Genomic DNA, 14,630 nt, shown 5'->3' on the forward strand with positions numbered 1-14,630 from the left:
AACACTTACAAAAGTTAAACAATAGGTATACATTTTATTTAATGATATTCTATGAAAATACTGAAGACATAATCATAAACTATTCATACTATAATGGTTTAAACTTTAAAGCCTCAAAGGTAAGCTCAAAAATATATTGTTTTTACATATCACAATAGAATTATTATTTACCTAATAATTCAAACTTTAATTAATTAAAATATAAACTATAAATTCAATATTTGATTTTTATATACCTAAATAGGTAAGTACTCCAAAAATAGTAATATTATGTTTTTTAGAAAAATGAAATAATTTTTAAAATAATGAATGTTAGTACTTATATTTAATCTAAAATTGATCACTTCTTATTGTCAATAGTTATAACTTTTATAACGATATTTTATGTTGCAAAATGATACATCAAATATCAATGAGTTTTAAAAACGTACTATTATTATTTATTGTACAGAAGATGATACATTTAATAATTGTTCTTTTTCGTATAATTTAAGATTAAGACCAGTCAAATAGTGTTTGTCAAGGATGTTGGTTGTCTTAATTAGGTCGAAAAACAATGTATAATTTAGTTAAAACAGCTTTTGTTCAATTTGATATAATTTAAAATTATTTTTGAATTTATAATTACTATACTGTCTACAATTTTGACTGTTTAACATAGATATAATTTATGACCTGCCAGGAACTACATCGTCATATTCTTTAAATATACTACAGTTAAAAATAAACGAGTATAAATATTAATATTGTAATAAAAATGGATAATGATAATAGACGTATAGATATTTGGATTTTTAAAAATAATACATTATAGAACTTGTACAGACAGCAAAACATGTACGTAACATTTATTAAACTGTATTCCATAAAACTCAATAATAATATCACACATGTTATAGGTATGCTATAATCAAAATAATAACATCGCACTATTATTCTTTTAAGTTGATGTATATTTAGAAAATCACCAAACAACATTTTTTATAAGATACAGTAGTTTATTAATCTGACATTTTATATAAACCATTCATGATATATTAAATTATAAATAATTGTTTAAAAAGATCCATTTTTATCAATTATAAAATGTAAAAAATATTTTGACATAAATAATATTATAAATCAATAATATCCATGTTTACAATCAATAGAATAAATAATATGAAACCTAACAATGTTCCCAATAGTCATATCTGCATTCATTAACAACTAGTGAACAAATTTAATCATTTCTATAAAATGGTATAATTTTAATCAATAACGCAACCAGGGGGCATGCTGTGACCCTTCTCCAAAAATAAGTCCTAGTTGCGTTATTGATTTTAACACTTGTTGTAAATGAAAACAGAATATATCTGTTTGTCTATTTGTTCAATTAAAATAATAAATAGAAATTTAATGATGTTGACCAAATAAGCAATTAATTGATTTCTAATATTTACAGAATTAAATTTTTATTTAAAGGTTATAATAGTTTTATAATTGAATAGGTAATATGAATAAACATTTGTTGATTTTTAAATTAGGACATTTAATATATAAAGCAATTAAAGGAAGAATATATAAATACATAAAATGAGGGATGATGCTGCATGATGATAAACTGTTATATTAATACAGTTAAATCACATCAAAAATTAACTTTAAGTTTTACATTTGAGTTAATTTTAATGTCATTGAAAAATATAGACATTTTTAAAATCATATGCTTAAGACATTTATTATTTGTACATGATACCATTATGTTTAATTTATTTTAAGCAGAGTCTTGTTTAATGATTCATAAATATATAATAACTTCAGACAAATCAGTCATTTGTATTTCGAAGAGTGGACAATGAATAACATCCTTTTTCTATACTTATTAAGGAATCATTTAATATAAACAAAATTATATTTTCAAACATGATTTTAGAATTTTTTTTTATTTATTTATTAAGTCTAAATTGTTTGTGCAATATTGCAAATAAAAAAGGTATACACCTTAACAGTTTTTATAACCTAAAATTGAAATATAGTTCACACTGTCTGTTTTAAATCCCATAAAGTTTTAATGTCCTGTCCATACTTGTAGAAGCAATAAATTGAGAATGCTTTCCAAATCTAATTCCAGTAGCCAATGCTGTGTGATCATTAAACACTTTTAATTCTTGCCATTGCTTACACATATAAACACTAAAAATAAAATTGAAAGTAATAAGTGTGAAATGTATTTCAATAGCTATATATTTTACTATTTTTACTCACCGAACATCAGTTCCTGCAACACCTAGATATGTTCCACTTTGGTCAAAACATAAATCTTTGATTTCATACCCATCATCCATGACGAGAGTTTTAAAATTTTTTAATTTACGCAAATCCCAAAGTTTTACGCAGCAATCATCTGCCGAAGTAGCAAGATAGTAACCATTTTCAGAAAATGATATGGCCGTAATTGGTCCAGAATGTCCTGTATGAAAAAAAAATAACCAAAATAATTGTAAATACTTAAAAAAGATTTTGAAATATAGATTGAAAATTTATATTTTTGTAGCTAAACAAAAAATATGCACAGAGTTTAATTTTTACCTGAAAAGGTTGCCACATTTGATTGTTCTTTCAAATCCCAAATTACAACATTTGAATCTGAAGTACCAGTTCCAAAAATAAGTCCATCAGGGTGGAATTGTCCAGTAGTTAAAGTATTGTTTGAAGTTTGACTTGAAACCTATATTACACACATTTAAAATTATTGGTGCATTCATTATACTTATAATTTAATTGATAATTTATTATTTACTTTGGTTAATAGCTTTCCTGTGCGGATATCAGAGAATGCCCAATTCTGATCAACAGATGTTGACAAAACATAATCCCCAGTTGGATGCAATGATACTCCAGTTACTGAACCTTCATGAGCTCTAATTATTTGGGATAGGGGATTGGAAGCACCAACATTCCATACTCGAATTGTTGTATCAGGTGATCCAGTTATCACAACATCCTTAAAAATAATGTTAAATCATAATATTAATATAAAATTAATATTTTTCATTCAGTCAATTGGTTTATAAAAAAACAAGTATTTTATTAATTTTAGTTTTTACCTCATTTGGATGATAAATAACTCGTGTGACTTTCTTAGTATGACCCTTCAGAACAGCTATGATTTGTTCAGTATCTTTATTAAATACTGTGGCGTTTTTATCATTTCCTCCAGTCAAAATTTTACTAGTATCTTCACTGTGTATATCTAAAGACAATATTCCAGGTACACTAGCACTATGAAGACCCTATAAAGAATAAAGTAAAGTAAGAACAGATACCTAAATATTTAAATTAAATAAAATTAAACAATTTATCAATGTATCACAAATATTACTTACGGGATGGGATGCCAATGTTTTAAATCCTTTTAATGATTCTTGGTCAATTAAGTCTTCTGGAACTGTACGTCCTCGTTTCTTTCTCTCCTGTGTTAAAACTGTAGCCTTTTCTTGTAGTTTCTTAATAATTTCATCAGTTATACCTGCTTCTTCAGTTGGTTGATTTGGCACTCCTGCAGCTTCCATAGCAATTGCCTATAATAAGAATAAACAAGAAATATTAAAAAATGTAAGCAATAGAAACAAACTTATACAACATTATTTAACATACTGGTTGTGGTATTGTAGTAGGTCCAGCATTTGCAGATGAATCACTAACAGAAATTCCAGCTTGAGGTTTCAGTGTAGCCAAAGCTTCACGAGCAGCTGTCACTTCTTTAGTCAAACGACCTATCACACGACAAGCAGCATCATGCTGATACAAAGCATGACTTAATTCTTGTCTAGCAGTTTGCAATTGTTGTCTTTGTGTAAATGCATGTAACATTACAGCGTCCCACTCATCTTGAAGCATTTTCAATATAGCAGGAATGCTAGTGCCAGTCACAGGTTTAGGTTTAACAATAGAAGCAGCTAAAATTCATAAATAAAAATATGTTTAAATCTTTTAACTAATTATCATAAATCTATTTGAGACTAAATAAAACATTTTCTTTTGTCCAAATGTATTTCTATAATTTTTATTTTATAAAATTGTTAACCTAGGTAAAATGTAACTTTATCACCCCAGACTAAAATATTCAAAAATTATTTATAAATTATAAAATGAACATAAACTTATATTATTTAACAAATATAGAAAAAGATAATAAACAGATAGCACTCTTTTACAAGGTTTGAGTACAATTAATGATATTGATGGTAAATATGGTAGTATTACACAATAATCTTATATTCATAAGGTACTCACAATAATACATTATTAAATTTAAAAATAAAACGTATACTTCACAGAATAACATAAATAAATAATATTTTTGTCTTATGAAAATTGCACTCCATACATTTATTATAATATATTATTAATTAAAAACCTAATGATAAGATTTTTAAAAATTTATTTATTGTATGATACATTTAACTATTTAAGTAAAAATATAACATCACACTACTATATCACCATTAACCACAAGAACTGAGTATCTACAAACAGTATAAAAAAAATTTTAAGTAATATTTTTCATATGTTTAGCTTGGATTGTATCTAAATGATATTTTAGTATTTGTAGTGAATATAATAACAAACATTTTTTTTATAGGCTTTAAGTAATGGGTTTTCATTTTTTAGTCTATACTTCTATAGCATTCTGTATATAGGTAATTAATAATTTGCACTTTAAATAAATCATATACATTAATTTAATACTTAATTTATTCAAATTTTGTTTAGTATACCTGAAATTAATTAACACGTTGACTGCCACATGGCCGCCGGCAGGCATTCAATTGGTATTTGTTTTACACCAAGAATATTCTTCAATGTATTCTAAATTTGTATACCCAAATATTTGAAAAAATAGAAAAATAGAAAAAAACGTATTATATCAAAAAAAAAATTGTAATAATTCCCGCTACGCCACGGTCCTTATTTTAGTGCATTATTGTAGCGCCATAGAAAAGTTAATAATATAAAACCAAATGCATTTATGGTCGTTGGCGGTCATATGGCGTGGTAGTAATGATGAACTATGGGCGCCGGTGGTCACAAATGCATAAAATTTGACAATTACAGATGACTGCCGGCGGCCATGTAGCAGTCAACGTGTTAATAAATATGAATACCTAATTTTTGGAGTTTTTTTCTGCAGTTAATGGGCCACTAAAAACTAATCTGCAGTCAGATGATCTGTAGTTTGAAGACTTCTGATTATATAGACTATAGAGCATTAGTTAATAGTATTGATAAGCTATAACAATGGTCATTAAAAAAAAAAATAGATAGCTATATATCTTGCAACAATATTAATAAAAAAAATTATTAAACAATAAATTTAAAAAAAAACAGTTAACATAATGTATAAATAACTTTATCTATTGTTATTTCATAGATAAATAACAGGATTAAGGCTCTTACATTGTTGTTTAAAAGAGTTGTTAGTTGTAAGTAACCTTAGACAAAATTGAAAGTCTATAATATATACATTACTTAAATACCTATTAATTAAGTACAATCTATGGTAAAATGTTTACTTGATTTCAACTTACTCTTAATGTCTACTAACTGTTCAAGAGTTAATTCTTCACCATTTATTGGATCAGTATTATTTTCTTTGATATATTTTTCTATAAGACGTCTTTCAAAAATTGAGCCGGATACTGGTGATACCACAGGATGCTCTGGTACTTCATTAGAAACTGAAAATTAACAGTATGTATAAATAAACTGTATTTTTTAAAATATAATTTATTTATGAATAACTTTTTAACCTTCCAATGGATGTATTATTAGCTATAACAAGAATAGTCACAAGTTCTAAACTTTACGATCATTCTAATACGTTGTGATAATCGTACATACCTAATTAAAGTATTAATACATTTAATTTAGGAAAATAGCAAGTTTAAAAGAAATTAAATACAATTTAAATTATAAAGGATTTTAAACAAACAAATATTCAAAAATTATGATGACAATCATATTTTTTGAAAACATAAAAAATGTCAAATTTTGTAAATTTCAATTGAATATATTGTTTTCAAAAATAACACACACTAAAGATAAAGCCGGGAAAACAATCACAATTTAATAACAATGAATAAAATGGTGATTGATTAAATAATCAAGTAAAAAATAAAAAGTATAATTAATGGTATATACTTACTGGCACACACTAACGACATGTTGTTATTAGTGTAAATGACTTGAACACAACTTTAAAATATAAATGACTGGCGGAATGCTTTCGAAACTTTACAATAAACGCATTTAATAATTGAACAACACTAACAAGACATTTAAACACAAAAAAATTAAGACAATACGCTTGTACCGGTAAGCATTACTAATTTATTTAACGAAAAACAACTATAATAATAATAAGACATAAGTAAACATTAAACAATCCGCAGTCGAGTGGCGTCGGCCTAAAGAGGCAAAGTCTAAACTTCAAAATCTGAAATGTACAAACGCTACGAACAGTACGGATATATTGCAATATTGCTACAAACCACAACATAACCTCAAAGTATAAAAACCGGTACAATCACTGTTAGCCATCGATGACTAAACGTATGACATCGGTGACCGGGAGGTAACTGATAAACAACAATCCATTTCGTCGTCACCGACTTCATAATATGATAATCATATAATTCATATATTGTGGATGGAGCAATGTCCCGATATTTGAAGCAATTATTATTATTATTATAAGCATAGACCTATAATATGATATATTAATATATTATAGGTCTGTGATTATTTGCGACAAGTCTCTTGTTGAGACGTGTAATCTGCGCATTCGTGTGAATACTCGTTGCATATTTATTTTAATAACTGCATTCTCTCTGGGAATTCATGAGTGATAACCACGATTAAAGATATATATATACATATATATCTTAAGCCGTGGTGATAACTCAAATAAGGTGAACAGTCACATAGATCCCTCGACAGCTAGATCACGGTGACTAACTGACGCAAGAGGATCTAATTGACGGGGGATTAAAATAATCATAAGGATTTTACAAATTAATTAATTTTGTAATTAGTATTATTAATTTTTAATTATCAATCTATTTAAATGCTTTTACGTTATTATATCGTAGTAACACTCAGGGCCTGATTTAATAAAATTATGGCCAAGTGCACAATTTTTTTTTGGGGCCCTCAAGTCAAAAAAATGTTCTAGAAAAGTTCTACATAAAGAGGGGGAAATGTTAATAAAAAAAAAAATATATTTATATGTTAAAAGTGTTAAATACCAAAATACCTATCTTAAAACTCATAAAATATTTGTGCATTATTTTATGTACTATAAATACAATTTAGTTACTTGGTCTAGTAAATTAAGAGGACAATAAAAAGCCAATACTAATTAAATAACATAGGTACAAAAATTATACTATATTAAAATATTAAAAATACTTAAGGATTTTATTACATAAATTTAAATTAAAATTAATTAATTTTAGTCTTCCATAAAATTATAAAAATGGAAAATAACTTATCGATTTAACAATTTATTCTATATAATTAAAATTAAAAAAAAAAGACCAATTTCTATTTACATTTTACCATAAAAGAGTTTAAATTAGTTATAGGTATCAAATATTTCTGATGTTCAAACAATTTTCTATCATTATTATTTTAATATTTTGTGATGGTAACTTATTAGCACTGTGGTATGGAATGACAAAAATAACCAAAATTCAACTGACAAATGATAATTTAATGATAAAAATATACTAAAATTTGAACATTGACAATTGGTATTACATTTTAGAAAATACATTTTTGTGGAATTAATTTAAAAAAAATAATTTTCTACAACTTACAGAACCCGGGGGCCCTCAGAAATTGGGGGCCAAGTGCAAGTGCTCTATCTGCACTTGCATAAATCAGAGCTTGGTAACACTAGTATAATAGTTGTTATCTAACATAATCCATATAATTTTTGTTTAATAGATAATTAAAAAATATTTTCTATTGTGACCTAATGTTTTAATAATATACGCATAAATTATTTCATAAATAAAGCTCTCATAATGTTAGATTTCGTTTATACATCTAATAAAAATTAATTGTCAGTTAAAATAGCCATAACTCATGTCTGGTAACCATCTTATGTTTTTTTATATTAATCAGAATAGTATATAACAGGGGTCGGCAAGTAATTTCTATTGGAGTCCTAAAGATTAAAATAATAAATCAATGAGGTCCAGTGAAAAAATCTTTTTCAAATCTTTATACATAACGAAGTAAGTACAATGTGTTGACAGGGTCCAGAGTTTTGCCTTCTGCCAGATGCCGACCCCTGGTATATAACTTAGTATATAACTATAGCTACAATTAAATTATTATTATTGCTTAAAAGTTTTAACTTTATTCATATTTTCACTCCCGGTCTCAGAGGTTAGTCGTAAGTCCAGTGGCGCCGATCTATATTTCATGTTATGGGGAAAAAATGCTGGTGTTAGACCCACCTACTAAAAAAATGTTTAGTTAGTTACTTTCGAATTGTACTATATTTTTTTACAAGTTACAACTATATACATACAAGATACTGCAAAACAAACTAGTTTTGATTATCACCCACCCACCCATAAATATTTCTGGGGAATTTCCCCCAGTTCATACCCGTGTTTGGCGCTACTGTTAGTACATACCAAATTTGAATATTGACAAAACTGGATATTTTAACGAAAAATAACGATTATAGCCTATAGGTATAGTTATCTATTTGGTTGTACGACAAAATATCTCTATTAAAAATTTCTCCGTCAAAATATCTCCAGTATAAAATACCTCCAATATCAATAATATCTCCCGATTCCTTCCAACATTAATAAAAACGATTTATGCTATAGCCATCTGATAGAGAAAATGTTATTGACGGTAAAAGGATGTTATTTTCATTTTCAACAATGTCTATTGCGGAAATTCCAAGAAAATGGTTTACAGGCGTTATACTCTGAAAATGTTGAGTTCTCATTACAAGTACGGCATTTAGCAGCTTTGGCATTTGAACCAACAAATAAAGTTATTAATTATTTTGAAAAATTAGTTGAATCAACTTATTTTGTCAACAATGAAAACAGTTTATCGACGTTAGTAGATTACTTTGAGGATACTTGGATCGGCCGCTCAACACGTAATCTTAGACGCCGCCTAAATTTCAAATCAGTATGTGGAATTGCTATGAGAGAGTTTTGAAAAATAAACCTCACACAAACAACTCAGTTGAGGCTGGCACCATGCATTTAATTCAGCATTAGGAGTAAATCACGTTACCATTTGGAAGTTATTATCACATTTTTAAAACAAGAACAAGCTTTACAAGAGGTATTGTATCATACAAATTTAAAATATTGAATAAATAAATTTTATTAAAAATTAAATGTATATTTTACAGGTTCGGTTAGAAAAATTAATTTCTGGAGAGCCTAGTCCAAAAAAAAAAAAAATATAAGAACCACGATGAAATGATATTGAACGTAGTAAAAAACTTCAATGAGACTCCAGCCCTTCTTTACTTAAGAGGAATCGCTCAAAACATTAAATTTTAAAACATAATTTTCTTTGTATTTTATTTTTGACGATTATAATATTTTGATATTTGTTTATTTAATTTAATTTAATATTTTTTATATTTTTTGAAGATAACTTTTTTGATGATTATGAAGTGAAATAATATTAATAAATTATAATAATAAATTTATAGGAGATATTTTGATGGGTCACCATCTATTTTGTTCTAAGTTATTACAAAAATATTATTTAAAGACACCACAATTCGTGTATTATTATTTAACACTAACAGAGAAGTATTCAAAATATTATGTAGATTAGTTTTAAGCTGTTTATGCCATAAACTTATTAACACCTGCAGTGGCGGCTCGTCAGGGGTCTTTGAGACGGTGACTCACCATAAAAAAAGTAGTGAAGCAATAAATAAGTTTGAAGAAAATTGTAATATAATTTAATATCTTTATCTATTTTGAAAATAATTATAATGATATTCGATATTAATATTGATTATTGATAATATGATATTTTGTATTATATTTTTACATTAATAATGAGAAGACGGGTATCATTCAATAATAATACGGGCGAAAAATAACGATAACAACAACTATAATTACTAATTTATGCGATACCAATGGCAGAAACTTTGAATGAGTCTAGTCACAATGTACTGAACAACATCTATACAATCTACCCCGCCCTCCGCCTTGTCGTACATATAAAATTTGTATAAGTACACAATTGAGTCTCTCGAACGGCACACTCCCGAATAAATTTAAAGTCTGGCTAATAATAATATTACAATATAATAATACAGTATATAATCTATGGATATGGATCTATCATATTAATCTATCATCTATGGCAATCATCAATCTTCGCTATTCGTCGGAGACGATTGACGGTTGTAATAATTTTAAAGGAGAAAAAAAATAGACGTACAAATCGTTAAACCGTATTTTAATATATATTATATTTTTACAGGCATATGCCGTTCTGTTCAGCTTATTTTTATGAAATATCTCAATATCTTCAATTCGAAACGCGGTAAAGACGAACGAGGAAAGGTGTTCCTAGGTCGACGATATGGCTACTGAACGTATGGACATTAAATATGACACAACTAAGTTTCACAAAAAAAAAATCGATGTTTACGTGAGTTTGATTTTCTATACTTTTGGAGCTTTAATTTACTTTTTTAGACATAAAATATATACATACTTATTGCACCGGACAATCTTATACCCGCCGGGTGACGTATATGTATGCATAAAATACTTAAGACCGAAAATACATAATCGTCATATTACCAGACCCATTTTATAGAATAATAATTTATATTTATATTAATTGAATAAATAGAATTTTTCATTTTTAACCGGCCGAGTACCCGACTAATATAAGTTTTTTTTATCCCTAACAAAAATAAAAAGTTTTCCGAAAAGACTCATTAATATTTTTTTATAATTGTTTGAATTTTGAATTTTTAAGACATTGGATATTCATTTCATATTTCTGCTCAATAGATTTTTGTTTTTTTTTGTAGTAATTTAAAAACGAATTACTATAGTTATTTGATAATTTTAACAAATGGCAATGGTTGCATTTCTTATAAATATTATAATTTTCAAAATATTTTTATTATACACTTATAATATAAAATAACAATAGCATAATACCATAAATAGATGCATTTATTATATATATTAATATCCTCAAATTATCTGAGCATATTAGTTAAAACTTATCGATTAATTTTAAAAACAGTAAAAATAGTATGAGTATGTATTATTGCTAAACAGGACGGTACCGAAACGGAAATGATATGTGACTATATGTGTATAAGGAGTTGAATGTGAATAACTGCTTGTATTTAGAAATTAATTTTGTAAGTCCTTGTTTATTATATGTAATAGATTATAATCTATTAACTATTTAGTATGTAATATCAGTTTAATGATTAAACATTTAAATATTTTTAAAATTATTAATCATTTAGTTCTGCCAAACCGTATAAAACCGTTAATAACCGTTATAAAATTATAATTTAAAAAAAAATTCAGGATAATATACAATTATTATGATTTTAATTAGATACCAAAAGTTTCGTATGCAAGACAGCTGAAATATAATAATGAATCCTATAAAATCACAAAGAATTATATAAAAAAAACATCATTATAATATTTATCATCCATGGCAAACGACAATCGTTGTCATTTGTAGGAGACGATTAACAATTCTAATAATTTTATTGAACAGTCGTCAAACAACAGCCTTCAGTACATGACAAGTACTCACATTTTCATAAAATATTTCAATAATTCCATTCCGAAGCGTAAAGAAGACGAATGAAGAAATAAACTAGCTGTTTCTTCGGTGACGGTGCACGTTAGAACTTTAATATTGCACAGCTTGATTTCGCCGAAAAACGTCGAAGGATACTTACGTAGGTTAATTGTCCTATAATTTTGGGGTAGTAATAAATTTACTATTTATACATAACATAAATGTTTATTGACTTCTACAAGCTGTTACCCCGATGACAGACCTATATTTTATTTTCGATCGTCCAGTCCAATGAAGTGGTCAGCAACCGGCGGGTTATTGTATATACGACCCGTTTTAAATTCTAAAACACTGAATTTTTTTTTTTATTTAAAGTTCTAAACAATATTTTTTTGCATAGTAAATAATTTAAGTATATTAAATTTTTATTCTTTTCTTGCTCGCAAACAGTTTTTGGTTTGTGAATGTGGCACGAGAGTCCAAAAAGGTTGACCACTGGTCCAATGTATAAAATAGGCAAGAATAAAATTAAGTCATCAAGTATACCTTGGATCTTGGACATAGCAATGAATGTATATTCATTTGACAATTGTGTAGTTTTTTTTCTGTCATAAATTATTGTAGCAATTAATATGATCTATTTAGTACTTTGGGAGGTTAATAGTAAAATAAAATAAAAAATTTCGAATCTTGTCATAATATCGAAAACACAAAAAAACAAATGTATTATTACGCTATATATACTTGTATAATATCGACAAAATTAATTTATTAATTTAATTTTAATTAAAAAATGCTAATTATAGAATTTTGAAAAATTTATCAATTATCTACATTATGATTTCTCTATATAGGTAAATTGTATAATTTTAAAAGCATTTTCATTATTTAAAACAATTAAATTTTTTTTTTTTTTATTAAGCCGAAAAAAATTATAAATATGCAAATATGATTTAAAATTTAATACGGGCTTCTTCATCAATCGTTCACTAATTTACTGTAATAAAAAATGTATAGTCACGGTATATTTTATAAACGTTTAAAATTAAAATGTTGATTATATTCGGCTAAATCTATAAAATGTTTAAATTAATTTTTTCGTTAGATATTCATATAAATATTTTCTTTTTATATCTAAAATTTAAAAATATTATATTGGAATTCTCATTAGTTTTTTTTAACCTAAAACAAAAATAATACGTTTACTGGAAAGTCACATTATTTTTTATGACTATATGAAGTTCAGTATTATACCTATAAGTTATTAAATGTTTATTATACACCCACCCTAAAAATAAATATTTTTTCTCAAATAATTTTTATATTTTGTTATAGTTCAAAAACGAATAATCTTAGATACTTAAAACTTTAATTAAATTCTTATGAAAGTATTTCTTACAAATAGTATTTTTTCAAAATATTTTGATATTATGTATATTTACGATATTATATATTTTGTTATTATTTAAAACATTATTTGTAGGGAATTCATGTAGCAAAAATGGATCAATTTGGTACTTTGGGTGATAAATAGTAAAATAAAACAAAAAATTTCAGATCTTGCCATGATATCGGAAAAACAAAAAAACTGAAATAATTACGCTATATCCTTGTATAATGTCAACCCGGAGGACGATTGGCAGTATCATTAAGAAGCTCATTTGAATAACAAAAATTAGTGTCGCAAGGCTGTGTTTGTTTATCTAATACTATAATTTTTTGAACAGTAGTACAGTATATTATGAATATTTACTTAAATTATATTTAATTTTTATGGTTTATTTTCAGATAATATACTGTACTACGGTTTTAGGTGTTCTTTTTATTTTAATAATACGTTGATAAATTACCAATTTTTTCAATTTTTTTTCTTATCACAAAGCTAGTTTGTCTTTGTTTATGTTTAAATTTACATTTTTTATAGTTATTGTGATGTTTAACTTTCTTATAAAAGAGAGTGAGGAATTAAAAAGGTGGCCACCGAACAGAAAGTTAAACTGCAATATACTATAATCTTTTTAGTTCTTGTTTACATTTTTAACTGATAAATTATGAATATAAAATTTCAAATTAATTTAAATTCAAAAATAAAAGAACACCAACATAGATTTATTAAACATTAAAATTTTACTATAAATTTAAATTACATTTAATCAGCACATTAGTTGAAGTTTTATAGGAACCGAACATTTGGCTGGATCATGGACTACCCACCGACGGAGAATTTGTCACAAAGCTGATGGGAAATGTGTTGGCACTCGGCTTCGTTTCAACCCGGAGGAAGATTGGCAGCATCAATAAGAAGTTCATCTTAATGTCAACTGTCCAAAGGATTTGTTTGTATTATATTATAATTTTTAGAATCGTAGTAGGTACAGTATACTATATATAAATATATAATATTTATTAGTGAAGAAGAATTTGTCACAAAGCTGATGGGAAATGTGTCGGCTGTATTTCAACACTAAGGACGTCTGGCAGCAGCAAAAAGAAATTCAACTGATAATCAACTGTCCAAAGGATTTGTTTGTATTATATTATAATTTTTAGAATCGTAGTAGGTACAGTATACTATATATAAATATATAATATTTATTAGTGAAGAAGAATTTGTCACAAAGCTGATGGGAAATGTGTCGGCACTCGGCTTCGTTTCAACCCGGAGGAAGATTGGCAGCATCAATAAGAAGCTCATCTTAATTTAGTTGTCCCCTTACGCATTAGCGCTCATCTCTCATCCACTCATCTAACACATTGACTATCGCCGGCCGGCAACACACATA

The 14,630-nt window shown here is 26.4% G+C and overlaps 1 protein-coding gene across 1 annotated transcript; it reads right to left on the reverse strand.

Moving 5' to 3' along the window:
• Positions 1 to 1,906: 1,906 nt before the first annotated feature.
• Positions 1,907 to 6,519, reverse strand: LOC132921181 (pre-mRNA-processing factor 19). The gene is made up of 9 exons (XM_060984050.1): positions 6,191 to 6,519; positions 5,574 to 5,723; positions 3,640 to 3,941; positions 3,369 to 3,563; positions 3,090 to 3,275; positions 2,783 to 2,986; positions 2,572 to 2,710; positions 2,248 to 2,452; positions 1,907 to 2,175 (listed from the first exon to the last, which is right to left on the reverse strand). The coding sequence occupies exons 1-9, from the start codon at positions 6,207 to 6,209 to the stop codon at positions 2,034 to 2,036; spliced, it is 1,542 nt and encodes a 513-aa protein (XP_060840033.1). The 5' UTR covers positions 6,210 to 6,519; the 3' UTR covers positions 1,907 to 2,033.
• Positions 6,520 to 14,630: the final 8,111 nt, after the last annotated feature.

Source organism: Rhopalosiphum padi, chromosome 2, assembly GCF_020882245.1.
Source record: "Rhopalosiphum padi isolate XX-2018 chromosome 2, ASM2088224v1, whole genome shotgun sequence".
NCBI classification, from domain to species: domain Eukaryota; kingdom Metazoa; phylum Arthropoda; class Insecta; order Hemiptera; family Aphididae; genus Rhopalosiphum; species Rhopalosiphum padi.